The sequence below is a fragment of the Corvus hawaiiensis genome, chromosome 6, assembly GCF_020740725.1.
Source record: "Corvus hawaiiensis isolate bCorHaw1 chromosome 6, bCorHaw1.pri.cur, whole genome shotgun sequence".
NCBI classification, from domain to species: Eukaryota; Metazoa; Chordata; class Aves; order Passeriformes; family Corvidae; genus Corvus; species Corvus hawaiiensis.
In genome coordinates, this window is record NC_063218.1 from 53,100,981 (window position 1) to 53,121,768 (window position 20,788).

The 20,788-nt window shown below is 43.0% G+C and overlaps 1 protein-coding gene across 5 annotated transcripts in view; it reads right to left on the minus strand.

The window, feature by feature from the left end:
* Positions 1-911: 911 nt before the first annotated feature.
* Positions 912-20,788, minus strand: part of SCUBE2 (signal peptide, CUB domain and EGF like domain containing 2) — a 39,204-nt gene continuing 19,327 nt past the window's right edge. For 3 of the 5 annotated variants that reach the window (XM_048307984.1, XM_048307983.1, XM_048307986.1), the window contains exons 11-22: positions 20,203-20,325; positions 19,605-19,721; positions 18,926-19,012; positions 18,177-18,281; positions 17,099-17,254; positions 16,580-16,783; positions 9,114-9,281; positions 7,786-7,947; positions 6,858-7,055; positions 6,130-6,282; positions 5,036-5,115; positions 912-4,403 (exon numbers count right to left, since the gene is read on the minus strand). In XM_048307984.1, coding sequence (XP_048163941.1) covers positions 4,251-4,403; positions 5,036-5,115; positions 6,130-6,282; positions 6,858-7,055; positions 7,786-7,947; positions 9,114-9,281; positions 16,580-16,783; positions 17,099-17,254; positions 18,177-18,281; positions 18,926-19,012; positions 19,605-19,721; positions 20,203-20,325 — 1,706 coding nt within the window. In that variant the 3' untranslated portion in view covers positions 912-4,250. The remainder of the gene's footprint in view (positions 4,404-5,035; positions 5,116-6,129; positions 6,283-6,857; positions 7,056-7,785; positions 7,948-9,113; positions 9,282-16,579; positions 16,784-17,098; positions 17,255-18,176; positions 18,282-18,925; positions 19,013-19,604; positions 19,722-20,202; positions 20,326-20,788) is intronic. The other 2 variants (XM_048307985.1, XM_048307987.1) reach the window with 2 other exon arrangements.

The following is a 20,788-nucleotide window of genomic DNA, read 5'->3' on the forward strand; positions in this document are numbered from 1 at the left end:
GCAAACAGCTGAATTACACAGTTGTGTCTTCCAAAACCACACCAAATGAGCCTGGGTGGACACATTCAGTGAAATACAAACGAGTCCTTGTCACTGTGATCAAAGGAAGCTAAGGGTCAAACAGCCAGCTGAATAAATTAAGGAGAAGATATTTGGATTACTTTCATAAAAGTTTGATAGACTAAAGCTGATAATCTCAACATAATATTAAAAAAAAAAAAAACAAAAAAAACCAGAAAAACGGCATTAATTACTGTAGATTGAATTGTTTACAGTTTTCTATGACCTAATTCATAGAAATTTTATTTCTATGAATATTTTTAAATTCTAAGAAATTAAGCCAGTAAATTTAATGACACTGTGGTGGAATCTTAAAAGTATTCTGGGAACTTGTGTCTTAAAACAGGTTTTCACCTTGTTTTCCTTGGTTTGGGTTTTTTTAAATTATTTTTCATTTTAAATAAGGTGGTGTGGGGTTGGGGTTTTTTTGTGTGAGGGTTTTTTTGGTTTGTTTTGTTTTTTAGGAAAAATAATCAGATGAACCTACAAAGTAATAAAATACTTTGTAGTTACTTTAAGTTGTTTATCCTGTCTTCATGCAGCTGGTTACAACAGACCAATTGACTCCAGCTCATCATATAGGAGACATTTTTAGAATAATTTTTAGAATTAATACCAGGATAATTCTGGTATTTTACTTGCCAGAATTATGTGTACCTCATACATGAAGAATTGTATCTTTATGGGTATAGATGCAACCTAGCAATATACTACATGAAACAGAATGCTGTGGTAAGCAGATGTTCCCAGGATAAAGTGTATCTGATGTGCAATAACTTCTTAAACAACCATTAAATGTGTCCAAACTATTATGCAGCACAGCAAACTAAAAATATTACCCAAGAACTTCATGCAGCTAAATGTTCACTTATTTATTTCTCTTATCAAGAGTAACAGTCTGAAACATTTTACATTAATTTACAATCATCAAAAAGAGCCTTATGCTTATCTCATGTAGGTGACACTGAGTCATCCAGTTAGCACTAATTATTATTCCAAAAATTAAATCTTGTTTTATAAGGTTAAACGTCTTTTGAGTCATTCGTTGCCAAAACACAACATCAGTCTACAACCACACAGAAAGTAGAAATTGAAATTTCTACAGAGCCACTACCATCACTATGAAGATACAATGCCAAGTGTTTACAACATTCTGCAAGTTATCACTTCTCCCAGCATTCAAGGTAGCAAAAATTCCCTCTTCACTTTCTACTGCATACACAGGAATTACAGTAAAAGGGGAAATTTTGATCTGTAATGTTAGATCAAGGGTAACAGAAGTGCTTCTGAGTAATTTGCTATTTAGGAAGGAAAGGAACAGGGCTGTGGAACAATGAGGATTCTTCTCTGAGAAAGGGCAGGTTTTCTCCTCAGCCTCAGACCATGCACACTCCTCTCTCCCAGCAATGACAATGGCCTGTGCTCATGGGGCGAGAGCAGCAAATCTGAGATCAGTGTACAAACGCAGGCCATGGGTCTCAGGCAGCTGTGCAGAGCTGGCACAGCAGGACTAGGAGAGGAGGTGCAGTGTGATAAACCCAGAGCAGGGGTCAGTAACTCGTGCACAGAGCAAGACAGCCCAATTTCACCCACTAGAAACATTTGGGCGTTTCACAACTTTGGCTTTCTTGACCACTGCTTGAAACCAATCACTGATTTGTGTGTCCCTCTGCACCACAAAACAGAGCTGTTCAGATCTGCAGCCTCCCTGGGAGGGAACACAGCAAGAACTGGCCTGTTTTCCCTTGGCACTGAGCACACAGCCTGCAGCAAAGCCCCTCTGCTGGGCTTGGCCCAGAAGCTGGCACATCATGGCCCTCTCCCCTTAGTGCCCCACTGCCTGAGCAGGACTGCAGCACCTCGACCACTCCAGAGCGCTCCACTGCCGCACAGAGGTGGCTGGTGGCTTGCTGGGGCTCGCTGACACACTGCATCTGGCATGGGAAGCCTCCAACAGTGCAGGGGTAGGGGCTGTGCAGCCAAAGGGAAACTGTCTGGAAATACCTTCCTGGGCTCTCTCCACAACAGCACACCTCACCACAGATGCAGCAAAGCCTCCCACCACCCTCCCTCCTGTTCTGGCATTCCTCAGCCATTCCCCTCCCCTGTGACACTGCTTTGTGCCTTCTGCCAGATACTCCTGTCCTGTCTCCCCAAAAGGCAGCAGGGACCCTGTTCAGGATAAAGCGCAGCACATAAGGACCCATGTTCCCTCCCCTCTGCTCTGCAAATTCTCCCTGTGCCTTGCTCCTCTTGCTGCAGCCCTGTCAGCCCCATTCCTGGAATGGGCACTCACCACACTGCCACAGCCATCCCCCAGCAGCTGCCCAGTGCAGCCAGCTGGGAGACACAGCTTTCCCTCCTGGCAGCAGCATAAAACTCTTCCCTGCTCTGCCCAGGCCATGGCAATTGCTCCACTGCAGCAGCAAGACAGACACGGCATCACACGGCCTCATCCTGAGAGGATCTGCTCCCCAGCTGTGGCCAAAGCCATTGTCCCTCCCCATCACACCATGGCCAAGATGCATCCTTGCCCCACACACACCACCATGGCACAGTAGCTCAGCAAGGCTGAGTCAGGAGCACCCATTTGATCCCAACAGTGCAGGGAGGAGATTCAGAGCCCAGCTCTTGATAAGGGTTTCCTCTGTCACACCGTGGATGTGGTATTATTCATATACAGCAGTTAAATACCACATGCCAACGCAAAGAAACCCAGGAGATCTGACTCCACACCATAGGAAAGGGAGCATTTGTCCTGGCTACCCTGTGAAATGTAAATACCTTTCTTAAGATGGCACAGAGAGGGAGTTTGGTGCCCACTGCACCCCTTGGCATTGCCAGTGACCAAAAGACAGAAGTCATTAAGTCCATTTCCAAGTGGATGGGATTGTGGTAATCTCCCTTCAAGGCAGAAGGTCCCCAAGGTACATCACTCTGAGACAATGGATTGTATGGCCACAGGACATGCAAGTATGGACAGAATAGCACTGAGGCAACATTTTGATCAACACAGCTCTCCCTACAGGCCCTCTCAGGAGAGCCTGGTCTCCAACAGGAAACACAGCCTGAGGAGAAGAACACAGAGTCTGGGAATCCTGAAGAATAATTTGCCAGAGACAACCTTTGTGGCAACAGGCTGGCTGAGTTGTACCTCTCCTTCTCTCCAGCCAGACAGGGACAGCAGCTCTTCTCTGCTCAATGAGGCCATTGCAAGGTGTTCAGAAAAGGTAGATAATATAACAACTGAGGCTCATACAAGAACCTTATCCAGCTTTAAACAGTGTTGTACCAAGAGCACCATCTATGCAAAGCCTGCACTTAAAATGGGGCTTCTGTGTTCACCTGCAGGTGCTCAGAGGACAGAATTTTATACAACTTGGAGATGCCTTTTGCTGCCCCAGGCCTCTGCACAGGGACAACAGTGGGATTTAGCAAAGAATCCAACCTGTTCTAACAGTTGCAGACAGCCCAAAATGGAAGTGTCTGGTGGGTCAGGGCCTGTTTTCCATTGCTGTGGTACCCCCAGTTTATTCTTACCACTCCATGTAAGCCAATAGGTCATTAGCATAGACTTGGTGTGAGCCAGACCCTGAACATTCAAGCTGACATTCAACCCTTTGCTTCATGCCACATATAGTTCTGAGGAAAACTGCACCTTGTCCATGTCTTGGCCTCACTGGCTTGAATTAAAACTGTGTCAACCTTAGCTCTGAATTTCCTGCGTAGCAAAAGTTGAGAGAGACATCAATCCTGTTCTCACTTTCAGCGAGATCAAACATGAACTCAGCTTTGTTGAGGTAATATGCACTAATGGCAGCCCAGGGTTCATCCCAAACCACACTACTTAGCCTGTCCTCATTAGCTTTTAGAGGTGCTGATGAAGCAACAGGACAGAGCTCTACAAACTTATGCTTGGCGCCATTCACTTACAGAAATCATGGGCAGTCTCCAATTCAGGGACCTGTGAAGTACCCTTTGGTACCCAAAAGGTATTATCTGGAAAGGAATCAAAATTCTGTTCACCAAAATATTTATATTAGCTGAGAAAGCCAAACTCTGCCAAGAACGGAGCTGGAGAGCTTCCCTGGAGTGTCTCTGCCAGTGTGTAAAACACAGAAAGCAGCCCCACCTACCACAGCCCCTCTGTGCATGCCCAGGGCTGGTTTAGCTTTTGAGGACAGTGCCAACTATTTGTAAGGCCTCAAAAATCTGGAAACTTTGGAGCGCAGCAGCCGAATGAAGGATCTTGGGAACATCTCTCTTGACTCCTGGGCTGTGTACTTGAAGTAGTTCTGTGGATGCGCCAACACGTCAAACAATGCTTTTATCAGCTTCTTGTCCTGGGCAAAGAGAAGCAGATTTTATTGTAATTCCACAGAGGAGTTAGGGTCAGTATTACAAGAGTTTAATGCCTGTCTAACCCATAAAAGATTATGGGCATTTTACTTTTCAGGTGTTTCAGGGGCTTAGAAATGGAGCAAGGCTGACAATCAGGCCCCTGGGAAGTCACTGGCGTTCCACATTAGCAGCACCAGAATTTCTTCCCTCCTCATACATCCAGCAACACCAAACAAACCATAAAAGGAACACACACTTGAGCTGATATCCAGCAAAATAAAGGCATGCACTCAACTTGCGTGTGGAAGTCCCTCAAACAAGGTCAGAGAAATCCACAAAAAGATTTGTTTTGCTCAGGGAGGAAAAGCCTTTGCTAATCCACAGGCTACACGGAGCAGCACCAAGTGAATAAATTAATTTCCCTAGTAGGTCTGATCCACCTTCAATCCCCCTGTGCAAAGGGTCCCATATGCACTGCTCTGCACAATCAGGATCTGCTGATTCACCCCCTTTCCCTGAAGCAGCACAAGTCTAAGTGCACCAAGGAACAGACCTGATGCAGGGCAGGAAGCAAACTCACACCAAATAACATAATTTCCAATCAAAACCAACATGTTTAGTGGAAGGAATGTACCTTAAGTATTTCTTGATGATTTTCAGATGCATAAAGTCTGCCATCCCGAACAATGTCTTCTATGAGTTCTTGGTAATCCTCTGTGGGGAATGCACAAGAGAGTAACTTGCAGGTTCACTTCACTTGCATACTCAATACCTCCCTCAGCTACCCTTGGAAGCCCTGCCCTCAGAAGAACCAGTGGTACTTTGTCCACATATTAGCAGCCAGAAAATACTCCAAACATTTTTGTGTTTACTATGAGCAGTGTACTCTGCTGAGCAGCTCAGCATCAATCTGCCAGAAGCAAATCATAAAACACCCAAGACTGGAGTGTATACTGTAACCAAGTAACCTGCTTCAAACCAGCTGAACTGCAGGAACCCATCTGCACACCCACAACCTGTTATTGACTTCTTTCTACAGGAAGAAGGGAAAAAAAATTATGTAAGAGGATGTCTTCTTAAAAGCAAACCCCTGGTCAATCATAACCTGAAATTCTTCAAAAGGAGAGGTCTCCACTGAAAAATTATTTATCCACCACTGGTGAAACTCTGCAGATCACAGCAGGGATGACTCCCTCACAATTAATCCAGTGCGAACAGAACTTCACTTATGCTGAACTGGAAATTCTCAGCTCCAATTTCACACCTCGTGATTCTGACAAGGATGAGGTGAAAATCTTTCCCCTCAAGCTTCTTTTCAATACAGATATTTTTCTCTCTGGTTCTAGGTCACAAATGATAGCACCAACACAATAAATCACAGGTACTTGGGCTCTGCCTAATTCCTAACTGGGACCACCTGAAGCAACTGGAAAGGCACAGAAGTGCATAAAAATTAGATTTTTAGCTCTGAGCTCTGCAATTTGCAGGCCAGAGCCCAGAACCCCAGTTCTTTGTTTAGGTCTGTGGAAGACTGGAAACACGGTGGCACTTAAAAGGCTGCAGTGCACTGCAGAATTCCTTAAATTGGGTTTAAATGAAACAGCTACTGGAAGCAGCTCCTAGTGGCACCGCTGGGAGCGCTGGGCTGCCCTGCTGCTCAGGGAGGGGAGCTCTGCACTGCTGCGGCTGCACTAGCCCGCATCAGCCCAGCTGCTCACACCCGCTTACCGTCATAGGTTACATAAGGAACTTGGAATCCTTTGGCACTGTTCCCTTCATTCGACTTGAACTGGATCCACAGCTTCTTAGACCTGGAAGTGAAAGCTATGGGGCGCTCGTAGGTCTGGCAGGTCTCATATGTGGTCACCGAGTTGGAAGAAGCTTTCAAAGAAAACACACGATAGGCAGTTGGGTGACAACGCTTCATACTAATGAGCTGTTAGAAAATAGGTTGAACTACCATCACAAAAATGCTTGTTGGTGTTAAGAAAACTCCACAAAATGTGGCAGGCCATCAGTGGATGGCAGGCCATGAACAAGGGACTTCTTGGTGAGGGAATATTTTCCTTTTTCCTAAAAAAAAAAGTCTGTTGTTTGAAGGACGTGCCTATACCAGAAGCTGAGGCTGTTTATCCTCACATCAGGCTCTTGTAAGGATTAGCAAGCGTTTCCTCTTTCCTAACCCAGGCTAGAACTGCTTAGCATAAATGCATGAACCACCTACCCCTTCTTAACAATATTTCTGTCAGAGTTCACTGACACATCGTAGCCTTGCACCCTTGTTTCACCAAAAACTATGGAGCAGCATTGATGAATAGGACTTCTCCATTTGACACTTAAGGACATTTCTGCTCTTAGGTAGAGACCAGGCTACATTCAGTTTCTGCAAGCAGCAATGCCTGTGAGAGCCCTGTGCTGCCCACTGAGATATGCCTCAGTGAATATTTCAGACTCACAGCTTTTTCTCATCACCAGGTAGTCTCCACACTCATCTTCTATGGGCAGGAATATTTCTGGAACCACAATCAGGATGCGGCGCTTCGGTGGTGGGTTGATATTCCAAGTGCACTCCGTGTTTGCAGGGTAGTCCCCAGGATAGTTGGGCGATTCAATATATCCAGTGTAATCTCCCAGTTCCCCTCCACACTGCCTGTCTGGAAAAGGAACACAGTATGCAGGACAAGGCAAAGAGAGGTGACCCTACAGCTCTCCTGCAGCCACTGTCAGCTGCGCGGGTGACAGACACTCTTTTTCCTTTTTGCATCTGCTGCAGGTACAGTTCTCTTTGCCAGCCTCTCACATTTCTGTGTAGGTGTGTTTACATACATCTGTGTGTATATAGGGACTCCAGAGGTGGTTGTGAGCAGTCACATCTCTGCTCTCCATTCTCCCTCTTTAATTTACCCTCAGCTTCCCACACCACAGCTACCATAAATCCAGAACAGTGGCTCCCTTTGTAATTGCCTCTTTCAAAGGTTGTTATTAAGAAGAAATGGTCACTACAGCTATTAAGTTGTGTGAGCCAGCTTCCATTCCTCTTAATAGGAGGGAAAAAATCAGGGTGCTGAGAACACAAACTCTGCTATATCAAGGGAGAAAACACTTAATAGCAAAACCCCGAGCAACCCAGCACCAACCAGCAAAACACAGTCATCCCTTACCTTGACAAGGATGATGGAAGCAGTCTGCAGAAACAGTCTCTCACAGACCTCAGTGAGCCATGTGGGGTGAGATGCAGGCAGGCAGCAAAAGAGGAGCAACACCTCTGCCTTCTCTCCAGCTCCCTGGAGCAAAGCTAAGTTTTGCCCTTAGGGCCACTCCAAACATTAACGGCCCAGTCTTTTTATTTGTAAGAGAGCATCAAAGCCATCTTGCTGTACTTACTTTTGCACTGTGTTATGTTTGTTGACCCATCGAAATCAGTAGTGGTGTTTCCAGGGCAGGAAATGCAGTAATTTTGTCCAAACTCAGGCTGGTATGTCCCAATTGCGCAGCGAATACATCGGTGAGTTGTGGTGTTGTAAAAATGGCCAGGAGAACACTGAACTGGACAGTAATTAAATATGCATCATGGTTAAAAAAGAGACAGTAGCATACTAGAATATGCTTTTATACATTTGTATAAGACCTAGTGTAATCTCAGAAACTGAGTAATTAAGCAAATTTTAGTTCATCAGGTCATCTTGCGCAGGTTCAAAATTCCCAAATGCAGCACTACAGAGTGGTTGTATGTGAAAGCAGCAATAAAACCATATTAATAAACTATGAGGGTAACAAAACAATTTCAGTTTATCAAGTCATTTTGTACAAGTTGAAAAGATCTATCAAATGTAGTATTCTGTGCTGCACAGTCCCTTTTTTTTTCTATTCCTTTTAAGCTCTGCTTACTCCCAAATAATTCTTGCTGAGTTTTGGAAGCTAGCTCAGCCAAGAGTCCTTCCCTACATGCTGCCCCAATCCAAATGCTTCAGATAAGCTCCAAATAGTTCTTGCATCTGTGATTCCATGTCTCATGTGGCCTCTTCCACATGCAAATTCTTGAGCTCTTCATTCCAGTTAATAGAAAGAATCCCTTTAATCTCCATTCCAATTTGAAAACTGAACCTCATTTGTAGACTTGGTTTTGTTTATGTTAAATAAAACTGAAATCAGTTCCTCTTATCTTGATCCAGAGTTTTAACATCGTTTTTTAGTACTTCAGTTTTGCAAAATTAAGTATGAAAAAACAGTATTTGTGGATTCAGCAATCCTACACTGAAGGAAACTATTAGATATCACACTACTACCATTAATATTAATTCTTCAATGATACTGCAAAATTCTTATAATATGCTGCAATTCTCAATAGTAAACATATCTTAACTGAAACTAGAGAGAACTCTTAATCCAAACCACTACCAAATGTTTGCATCAGGACCTTATTTCTATCCCTTATTTCTGCACTGCAGCAGTAGGATTTTCTGTTAAGACTTTGTCCTCTAGTGATTTCTATTAAGTAATTTCCTTTTACCCATGCTTTTGGTAATCAGTCTTAGAAAGAATTGAGGCTTTACTGAATTTCCTTGCAGCCAGGCCAGGCCAACCAGCTATGAGACTCCTGGAAGGACTGACCCTCAGAAGGGGAAAGAACCTTCTCTGAATGCCCCACCTGAGCAGCAGCACTTATTTTTGCCTCGGATTAATGCAGTTCATCAGGTACATCTTGGCCTTACCTTTGGTCTCACAGTCCTGAAACAAGCATGCCCCGCTATGCCTTGTTGTTAGACCTCCTCCACAGGGAAAGCAGGATACTCTCCCAGCTTCAGGCTGATATGTTCCAAGGGGACATGGCAGACAGGGCTTGAAGCCATCAGGAGAATATTCCCCTGGGGAGCACTGATCTAGAGGAGGAAGAACACACATCATAGATGAAGGTGTGTTGGTGAGCCTGAGCAGGACCTGAAACCCCATGGTGAAACTGCTCTCCTTTACTGGAGCAGCTGCAACCAGGGGTCCAGAACTGAATGCTGGCAACAGCTAGAGCTTAAAACCTCCCATGTGCACTGTAAACAGACACTGATAACCTTCGGTGCTAGTGAGCTCTTCTGGGGGCTGGAATGGATTTCACACTTCATTGCAAGGCCACCCTGGACCCTCAGCCTGTCCAGTGCTCTCTGCTCATCTGTACAGTGCAATTATGTAGTGATTATCTCCTCCTTCTAGCTAGAGAGCTCTTGAACTCCTCCCAAATGAAATAATTCAGTAGTGAACCTAAAATGCCAAAAATGTACTTCCAGATTTCTGTGAGTGCTTTAATCTTAATATTATTGAATATTCATATTTCATAACTATTAGCATTACTGGATTGTGTGAAAACCTCAAGTGCAACAAGTAATTGTGCAAATTCAGTAAACTAAACATTATGCCTCAAAGGCTTTTAAAGCAGAAATATTCTGGCCATTCCTCTGATGCCGGATCTTGGATAATGATTACCTGTGCACTGGACTGCTGTGTTCTGTATGGTGCATAGACAGCACTAACTCAATCTGACTCATTTTACTTAAACACACACCTCAATATTATCTAGCAAGCCCAGCAATATTCATGAGTATCTTTGAAAAGTTCTGGTTTTCAAACTTTTCACAAAAGAACTGGCTTCAGTGCCGGTATTTAATAATTACCCTGCTCTGGAAAGGCACAAAACACTGTTGCAGTTGTTCAGCTGTGCTGAAAAATTCTGTCCTTTTAAGACCTGTTACAATAATAAACTGTTAGTTTTAGTTTATAGCTCCAATAAATCACTCAGTGAATAGCTGTTTTGTTAGGAAGTTAAATTGGCCTTGGCTTCATTTCAGGATATGTGACTAACAACAAGCAGGGCATTAACTACCGGTCATGATCAATGATGAAGAGTTTTGTTTATGGCTGATACACCGAGAGGAATAGGTGAGTGTTCCTCCTTAGCTTAAAAATAAAATGCAGCAGGTTAAGCCATGCTCTGTAGCTTATCAATGAAAGCTTGTGAGGAAGTCCTAGCTCCTGGTTCTAACTTTTTCCACCACACATCACTTCTGCCCTCATAAGGACACACATTCATTTGCTCCCACACTTTTCAAGCCTTTCTCCATTTTATAAACATTCCTACAGAACACTCATCTCTGTACACTTTGTGCACTTCCACAAACATGAATGAATTCAGGCTTTCATTGCAGCATTCCTAATAAGGTAAGGAAAGAGCACTATTTACAATTCCACGACAAGGAAAGACAATTCAGGGTTAGGAAAGGTGATTCTGAGAAGTGGCTACTGACTTTAGAACCCTAGGAGAAATGGAAAGACCTGAGTAAATCTCCTTCCCTCATAATACTCCATGGCTCTATAGGAAGTCAATGCTCTGAGTGGCCTTGCTAGAAAATAGCTGCTCTCTGCTCTCTCCCCTCAGCCTGCCTTTTTCCATTCATTTTAATCACATGTCAAATTTGGGGTGGTTTGGGCTTTTGGTTTTTTTACATTTGGGAGAAGGGGTGTCTCTGTTCTGCGTTTTGAACAGAAACGCTGACCATACAAATTCAATCTTAAAACTGTACTTCAGTTTTCCTAAACTTGCTCAAAGTCCAGCAGAACAGCAGGACATCTATCAGAGTTCAAAGGAAACCTGCCCTGGGCAGGAATCAAACCCACAACTTATGTGGAAATGTTGATGTGAGAACTTATCCCATCAGATCTCTCTTGACAGCTTTACCATCTGCATCTTACTTGCCTTGAAACCACATGTTGTGAAAATTGTGCAGCTCCCTGTGGAATACAACTTGAGTTAATCTAAATCTTCCCGGATTATTTAGCAAAGTGCCTAATATTTGAAAATTTGAATTGAGAAAGTAAACTTATAAAAAAACCTCCTCAAATATCACTGAGATCCTAAATCTGGGCCAAAGGAAAATTTTTCCATTAAATCTGAACCATTTGAGTCAAGTGTTTCCTTTTGATTTTCCTAAGAGGTGGCAACAACAGAAAGAAAAAAGGTTGACTAGCTACCACCACTGCACCACCATAACAGGGTGTTCAAAACCAGCTGAAAAAAGCTCTGACTTCTGAGACACACCAAGCACTTCAGGCTTTAATTGATCCTATGTGCATTTGAGAAAAGAGTACAAGATCAGCACACCCACATACAGATCTTGCCATTTACAGTCTAAGAAATACTCAATATTCAATGCAAATATTAGAATTACTCCATGCCATGTCCAAGTTTTAATGCCTCAAGCTCATGATATATTCATGTGACTAGATCAAACCAAGCTTTTCAGAGTGGTACAAGTGTCCAGATAATTCAATCCACAAACACGTTCCCTGTAAGTTGCTCCCAGTTCCTCCTCATCGTCCACCTAGAAGTGTTTCAAACACAGGCCTCTCATCCAGCCCCACTGGAGCACAGAGCTGGGGTAATGAGGAAAACTTGTTTAGAAGCTCACAGCATTCACAGGGGCCCAATTTAGCATAACAAACAGTGTTGGATTCAATTACAGTAACATTAATAATAGGGACGTTATTCCAACACAGAAATCATCCCACAGAACTCCATAGGACTGTGCATAAAATTAGGATGAACCTTCTCTTAAAAAAAGCCCAACAAAATTAACAAAAACCAAAAATCCACAAGAAACACCTCTAAGAAGTTCAACTTTTCCAGATATTTGCTTAAATAAAACAAATACGGAAGTTTATGAGCTTCATTTTTGCAAAACTAGAAACTGCATGCTCCCTCCTGACGTGTGGGAAATACCCAGTCAAAACCAGATATGAAGATTTGCAAATAATGACATTAAATCACAATTCCACGGGCTGGCTTTGCTCTTTTTTTCAGAAACTTGATTGTTTTTCTCCAAATGAACAAAAGAACCAATTGCCTCTAGTAGACTTCATTTCTGCAGCCACTGCCTTTGTTTATCTTCAATACCCATTAAAAACCTGGTCTTGAGTCTCATGCAGATGTTTTAAAGGAAAAAAAAAAAGTGAAAGCTTTTCTGATGCAAAAAGAAGAAGAAAAGGGGGGTGGGGGGGAAAGAGAGGGGCCCACAGGGAACCAGGATTAACAGTTACAAAGACATTTAAAGGCTCTTCCCATCTTTTCAACACATTAGCCTTTGAGCATTTGCTCCTATAGACAAATGCTGCAGTATCTCAGGGGCTGAGAAGATGAACCTCATAAAGGAGGTCATGATCCACCAATTCACCATTTTCTTAAGAATGATGCCTTGACTTTATAAGGAAAATCACCAACAAGTGATGCAAATTGATTCTGAAGCGGCATCCTTTAAGTTTTTGTGTCTTAGTGGGTCACACATTTAGGTCACATGAGATGGTTACGCATTCTAAGGATTTATCTTGAATCTATGATTGCCAGGGCTAGCAGGTTAGCAGGAAAAACAGCACCCTTTCCCCCCATTTGATAATTCATTTCTTCTTCTTGGATTTTCATAAATCTGTAAAAAAAACCAACAACCATTGTGTAAGACAACTATTAATTATAACAACTGCAAGGGCAGGCAGCTCTTTGCTTTTCCTTTTAGATCTCCTCATACTTTCCTAATGCCTGTATCATACCACATGCAAACTTTTGAGATGTGGTTACTCATTTTGGATGAAATGTTTATATGGTATTTGCACCCTCTCAGCTAAGGAGACAAAACTGGTGAATGCTGAGCAATGAAATGCGCTGACACCTCCCACACAAGATGAAGCTGCTCATCATTTACATCAGAGCAGTGCCTGTGCTGCTCATGCCTGCTGTTCTCTGAAGTTACAGCTCTTTGGGTGAATCCACTTGCAACTACTGTGGAGCAAAGAAATGCCCTCATGTCCTTTTTTTGCATCCATTTCAGGAAATGGTAATTCTCGTTGCCTCCTTCCTCCTCTGAAAGTATTGGTGTGTCCAACACCAAAAAAAAATATCAAATGGAACAGGCAAGGTGTGCTTTTGACTCCGTGGGATGTCATCAAGGTATGACAGTTTTAATCAATGGAAAAGCAGCTAAATTGCTTGTTGCTTGGACTTATTTTATTTCAATATGGAGGTTTCTGGTAAATCAGTTTCTGGAAAGGAATTGGTAGTATTTAAATGGTTGGTCTTTGGCTGTTAAATCTCTCTGAATTCAAGCTCATACTGGAGAAGGAACACTTGTAGCCAGACTAGTGAGTGAAACTGCATTCTCCTCAAGACAAATCTCCTCTCAAGGAAGCATGTAGCATTTCCAGCATCCTCAGAGGGTTCATAGGCAGCCTTGACACACTGACATTCCAAAATGTATGTTTGTTACCTTAAGATCTACTTCAGTGCAGGAAGATCATACTTCTGTTAAGAGAATCCAGTTCTCTGGGAAGGTTGATGAAAGTTCCCTTTTTGCTTTGCATGCATTTCATGTGATATCCATTATTATGGACCTATCACTGGCTGCTCCTTGGAAGCCATACACAGGACTTCATGGAATTAACCAACATGAGCCAATGCTGAATGAGCTTATCATTGATACACAGCTCACACATAACAAGGCAGAAAAATGCAACACTTGAACCTCTAAAGCACCAGGAAATCCCAAACAGAACTGTACATGAAACAGCAAACTTTAAATAAACTACACTATCCCATGGAATCAGCAGTGAATTCCCTTTTACCACCAATAGCTCTTTAAAGAACTGCAGACACACATGTGCAATCATCCAGCATATTAAGAATTATAAAATACCCTGGAAACCACATCTAATTTATTCCTGGTGCCTTTCTAAAGCTTTTCTTCTGTGCTGTGCCCCACTCAAGACAGTGGGAGTTAAGACAGGAAAGTCAGGGATAGAACTACCTCGCCAGAAGTGTGAAACCAAATGAAATTTAGCTTGCTGCTGCGACTGCAGACCAGTTGCCCAGCACAAAAGCTGTCAGAGCAGGAGCTGGGCTTTCCCTCTGACACTGCTGAAACATAAATAACGTTTCAGACAGTGCTTGCCAGGAGAATTCTACCACAGGAAGAGGACCAGCACAAGACTCACTGAATAAATGAAACTGTATCTAACCTAGCCATATTCCAAGTATCTGAAAACAAAATAAACTAAAACCTGCATTTCACTCAGTAACTGCATCAAAGACAACATGTAAGTTTGATTTACTTTGTTCCTTCACTGCTTCCTACTCCTCTGGCCAGACTGAGCAAAGTCCCTTTGCTGTCCAGAGACCACTTCTACCACCTGCACCGAATCCATCTGCTGAGCAGTATCTCTTGCTGTGGAGTCACTTTCTCCCTAGAACCACTAGCGTATCTAGGTAAGCTGAGCCCCAATCCTGTCCAGAATTTCCCAAGCAGCTCTGCAAAACAATCAGATCAAAACAAAGGAAAAAACCCAAAACACTCTCTCCCACACATCCCTGAGCTAGCTTCTTGCCTTTCTTCTCACTGTTCCCACTCCATTCTCTTCTCCCCAGTCTATTTCTTAGCTCCATCTGACTGGCAGTCCAAGCAGCAGCACCAGCCCCCCAGTCTTACCTTAACCATTCACCCTGGGACAATCAGCTTTTTCTAAGGAAATGAGCCGTACGTAACAACGCTGCCTCTGTGTGTACTTTTATGTCCTCTCAGCAGCTCGTGAGCTGTCTGCCCAGCTCCCAGCAGCCTGACAAGCGATGCAGAGAGCTTTCAAAGATACTGATTTTCTGTGCATTTAATGTAAATAAGCAGGGAACAAGTACAAGGAGAGAGACCTTCTTAACACCCCTGCAAGTGAAAGACTGCGGTGCAAGTTCCACCGCCTGTTTGATCACAGCAAATCTGCACAAGGATATGGTCTGAATAACTCAGCTGAAGAAAGGAAGGTTCATTTACTGGTTGCACCTTGGTGGGCATGAGCAAATCAAACCATAAGGCATGAGACACAGGGTCATTCCACTGCTCACAGCAGCACCTGTCAGGATGTCCAGAATAAACTGTGGCACTAATTCAGCAACAGAAGAGGCCTGACTTCTACAAATTGTTCTTCAAAACCTTTGTCTTCATATGCTCAGTGACTCTGTTTTAACCATGGACAGGTTGTTTATGATCACCACACCAGAGAGTTTTCCAGGCAGGCATTCTCCCAAAAGCCCCCTTCCTCTCTTGAACTAGCACAGAAATGCCAGGTATGCTTTTCATTTGTGCTGCGACATTAAACTGGTTCTGCAGCTACATTTAAAAAAATTGTGTTTCTTCACTGTTCCAGTTTCTAATTGTAATTCAAATTGCCTTCTCCACCTGCAACATTTTTAGCTTACTCATCGCTGTTTTTTTCCAGATGAAATCACAAACATCTTCAGAGTCATACTGTGCTGTGTACAACTGCACTGAGACATATTTTTTCAAAGCCTTCCTCTAGCATCCAAAAAAAAAGCTTGAACACATCCTTGTAAACTCATCTTGGTGAACTTTCCAAAGTTTTTCAGACTTATTGCAATGTTCCAAGAAAAAAAAAAAGAAACCTTACAGCTTTTTCCGATATTTCCTAAGTAATTCCCTGCTTGCTCGCACAGATGTTTTAAACAATTTTTCTGTTCTACAAATCCAAGTTTTTCTAGAGTTAGCAAAACTGGATTGGAAAATCTGTTCTTAGGCCAAATGCTGCTGCTGGAAGACATACTAATTCAATGTGACAGGCATTTTAAGGGCTCGCTGATTCACAATCCACCTACACGCTGCCTACCCCATGCAGCCTGAATTAGCCGTCATGGTTGTTAGGCCCCTGTTAAGATGTAACATCTGACCCCTCTCCTTAACTTTTGTGCTTTGGAAGCATTTACTATGGACTGCATTATGGTGGTGCCCTCCAGTGCCATGATAATTAAGACTTTTCTCAGTGCTGGCCTATAAACCCCCTGCTCTCCATGAATTTATAACTCTGTCGTGAAGATTCTCTGGGACTCTGAGCTTAAGTCAGCGAAGTGGATGTGACTGTATCGAATTCTGAGCAGCCTTTCCTTGGGACAAGGGAGAAGTGAGATGTGCACAAGCTCAGGAACACAGCATTACACTGAAGATTAAATGTAGTCTTAAAAGCAACACCGGTGATGTCAAGGCCATTGTGCTTGATGTTATTCCCGGGACTTCCACCTCTGAGCTCGCCAGGCCTGAGCAAAGCAGCGAAACACACAAGATGCTTCATTCCCAATTCCCACCTAACTCACCACATCTGTTCCCTGGATGCACCTGTCCCACACCACAGGACTGCTGTGGCTCCGATGGCTTGAGAGCCTTCCTGGCCACCTCGTGGTCCGTGCCAGAGACGCGGATGCGGAACTGGTCCCTGCTGACCGTCTTCCGTAAGGTTCGGATGGTTTTACGGAACCTCTTTTCCGTCTTCTTCCGGGCACAGCGCACATCACACGTGTCTGAAAAGCATCAGGGGTGAAAGCTGCTGTAAGTGACCATGCACAAAACCCCACCCAGTTCAAAACACCAACCAACTCAAATCACTGAGAAAGCGATGTCTGGGAACAAGTCTGGAATCTGTAAGGACAAATACACAGGGCAGCTCTTTGAAGCTATCCCCATCCCTCACTCTTTCTGAAGCAGTAACATTAATTTTCAAAACAGGAGATACTTTTTATCATCATTGTGCATGCAGGCAGAAGGGAAAAATACAGAAATTAAGAAGCAAATGGCAAGAAGCTTCAAACCGCACCTGGAATTATTTTCCAACCAACCTGTCACCTCCTTCCGGCTTGTTTCAAGCTCAAAGTCTGCAGTGATAAAAATCTCTCTAGTCGCTGTCAGTCTACTGAGGGCTCCATGAGCTTTCTTGCCAGAGCTGCACGTTACGTTTACATAGTGGAAGCTCTCCATTACTGAATTTTGTCTCTCTGTGTGAACAAAATTAAAGGAAGCAAAAGCTAGGCCAGCTCTGTTGTTGAACATTCACCGGTGCTCAGCACAGGTGTCATCATGAAGATTTAAAGAGGAGCAAACAATCACCTCCATGTGCCAGTAAACAAACAGTTTGGCCAGTCTCTCAGCTGGTGCACAGAATCATGACCATATTCATGGTTTCAATGAGGAAATAAGGTTTAGTTAAAGGAAACACCCAGAATAAGCTCTGGTTCTGGACTACATAACTTGACACTGAGCGTTCAGCGCAGTTTCTCGCTGTTACTCTGCTAAGGACAAACAATCAGACACACTGATCCATCACATTGTTTAATGACTCCTTCCCCCAATTTTTTTCTTTTTTTTAAAGTACTCCTCCTCATTTTCTGCTGACTTTGTAAATTCCCAGGCTATACTTTCTGCTTTGGAACAGATGGAAGAGCTGACCTCACTGCATCCATCTGGGGCTGCTGAAGTGTGAAAGGAAGACAAGAGAAAAGAGGAATAACCCTTGGACAATAGAGTCAGCATAAAAGGTCAGGAGATTCTTCAGTGAGGCATCAGACAGTAGGCAGCAGGTGAGAAAGGAAAGAACACAAAGATAAAAAGAGGAAGAAAAGGAAGAAATCAAAAGAACAAAGAGAATGGTTGATTTTAATGAGAATTTACTAGCAGTGTTACCAAAAAAAAGGATAAGGGCTTTCCTAGCAAGACTGTAAGGATGCCACAAGGAGATTCTGGGATCTGAAATAACCATTGCAAGAATCATGGCCAGGCAGGAGCATGATGCATGAAGTCAGTGAAGAACAGAAAGCCTACAGTCCTCTATGCTTTGCTTATGGTGTACTTCATATCTGAAAAGCAGTTAACCCCTGAGCTATGGCTCTAACCTGCTTACCTGCATTTTTATATCCATACCTGGTATCATCTGCTCCAGACCTTCTTGAAACATCTCAGTCTTTTTCAAACTACATTTTCCTTCATTTAATTTAAAGGTTACGCTTATCTTGACGGCTGAAGCATCTTCAGGAAGAAACAACGACTCATTATTTTTAAAAAAAGGAGTAGGAAATTAAGATAACCCTAATGTCACATCATAATGATGACATCAAAAAATGTGCTGATATGAAGTGATCATCACAGAAAACCTAATGAGATGCCAGAACCCTCTTGCTGTGAAGCTGGTTCACAACTGGAATTAGAATGAAGAGTAGTGCATTTTATGAGAAAAAAGAAAATGAGAGAAAGGGGAGCAAGACCAGATCTACTACTGGGTGAAACAAATAAGGGTGAGCTGAAATCAAAGGAGATACTCCACATCATTTCAGAAAGTAGTTTATGTCTATGGCTGTAAATGCTTTCTAAACTTTACTGTCCAACAGCTCAACCTAAACACGTTGTATGTTGTCAATACTGTCTGGATGACTAAAAGGAGTCTAGCTGTTTATTTCACTACTGATCTTTTTCTTTATTTTTAAGTCTCAGTTTGAATGATGCTGATGAAGCCACATAAGGGGAATTTTCTGTGGCAATAATGAACTACAATCATGAGGAAGAAAAAAAGAGATTATAATGAAGAAGGAAAGTAGAAAGTCAACAGAAATACCTTTGTTTCACAATTATCAATGAAAATAAATCAAAGTATGAACAGTAAACGTGGTGATTACCCAGCCAGCTGGAAGCATTTGCATTTTGCTGTTTTTTCTTAAGTTGAGAGGACCTGCCACAGGTGAGGGTGTAGGCATCCTGTGCTCCTAACAGACAGACAGACAGACAGTACAGACACAGGCACAGTGCACACACTGAGGACTCATGTAGCATGAAACACATTTTAAATTGATTGGTATCATCATCCAGTGTTGTTCATGAAATACTCCACATTAGAACTTGTCTCTTCCTAAGCCTTTTAAAGGATTCAGGAAGAGAAACAGCATCTGTCCCATAGGCACCGGCTGAGTGCGCACGCCGTGTCCTGTGGGACGGAGGGGCTGTGTGGGCAAAATCTCAGACCCCACGCAGGGCTGGAATGCCTTTGCCCCATTCACCAGTGCCTCTCAGGGCCAATTAAGGAATGGCCCAGGGAGCACAGAGAATTCTTCCCTGTCCTCCCCAGCTTCAAAAAGAGACTTGTCGTGAGAAGGGAATCTGAGGGTAGAGTGGTTATAAAAGACAAGGAAAGAGGGGCTTTCCTGGACACTGTCAGGGATACAACCCTTTATTATCTGCAGTGAAAGAGGAAAGATCTGTTTATTGACTACTTCTAGGGGCTTCCATGAGAGTTAGGAGGTTGGCCACTCTTACACTCTGTCCAGGATCACATGCTCAGTTTTGTTAGCTTTGACTTACCAGAGAATACCTGGACATCCGGAGAGCAGCTCAAAAAGCATCTATCACTCCCACCACTCTTAATGCAGTGCAGCAATACCTTGGGTGACACATTATCAGACAAGGCACCTTTTGTCTCTAAATAAGATAAAACAAACACTCACAGAATTAAAACATCTCCCTTCACCCTACTGATAAATCAGCGTGCAGCTGCTTTTATAGCCGGTACCTGAGAGCACCCATGCAATTAATATGCTGTTTAGACAGAAAATTAAGGCAAAATAAAATCTCTGGAAGGTCACACCACAGAAGTAATTTCCTTTGTCATGAGCAAAACCTTCTCATGCAGAGGAACAAAAGGAAATAGAAGAATGAGCTAGATAAAAGCACAGGAAAGAAAGCATCAAAATCCCTCAAAGTATCTCCTGTTTTTGGGGTTGGTTTTCTGTTTGTTTTTATGAGTTTCAACATCACTACCATCATGCCTTGCTAAAAATTAAAGCAGAATACTGGGAACAATGACTCACACCACTTAACTGGACAGACCATCAAATTTGACTGCAACCATATGGCCCGTTAGACACATCAGGAGTAGAAATGTATTTACTAGACACCTTACCAACACAGTCCTTTTTGTTCCAGTGCAGCTTGTAGTTAGAGTGACACAGGCATTCATAGTCTCCCAGAGTGTTCACACACAGCTGCTGGCAACCACCATTGTTGATGCTACATTCATTAATATCTACAGAGGAAAGACAAAATACTTTTTAAAAGTTCCTCTTCCCAAAGTTCTGCACTCTAACTCTGTTAGGTGAATGTGGACACAAATACTGTTCAGTAGGGTTTTGAAAAGACTGCAGGAATGCTACCTGGACACCCACCTTGAAATAGCTTGTCTTCATGGAAATCCTTTGATAAATGTCAAAATACACCAAATACTGATGGCTCATAATTAAACAATATCCAGCATCAGCAATACAATAATGAATTAACTCTAAGAAAAGCAGATCAAGTCAAATCTGTATTGCACTCTCTCTGGGTAATTAATATTTCCAATTTGAAATAAAGACAGAACATGGGCAGGATTCATACTGACCAACCCTCCAAAGGGCTCTGATAGAGACAACTGCTGTGGAACACTTTGGCTCTGTGGGCAAACACCACCATTGTGTCCCCCTTGTCTCTCTCGGCCAATTCTGGGGCCT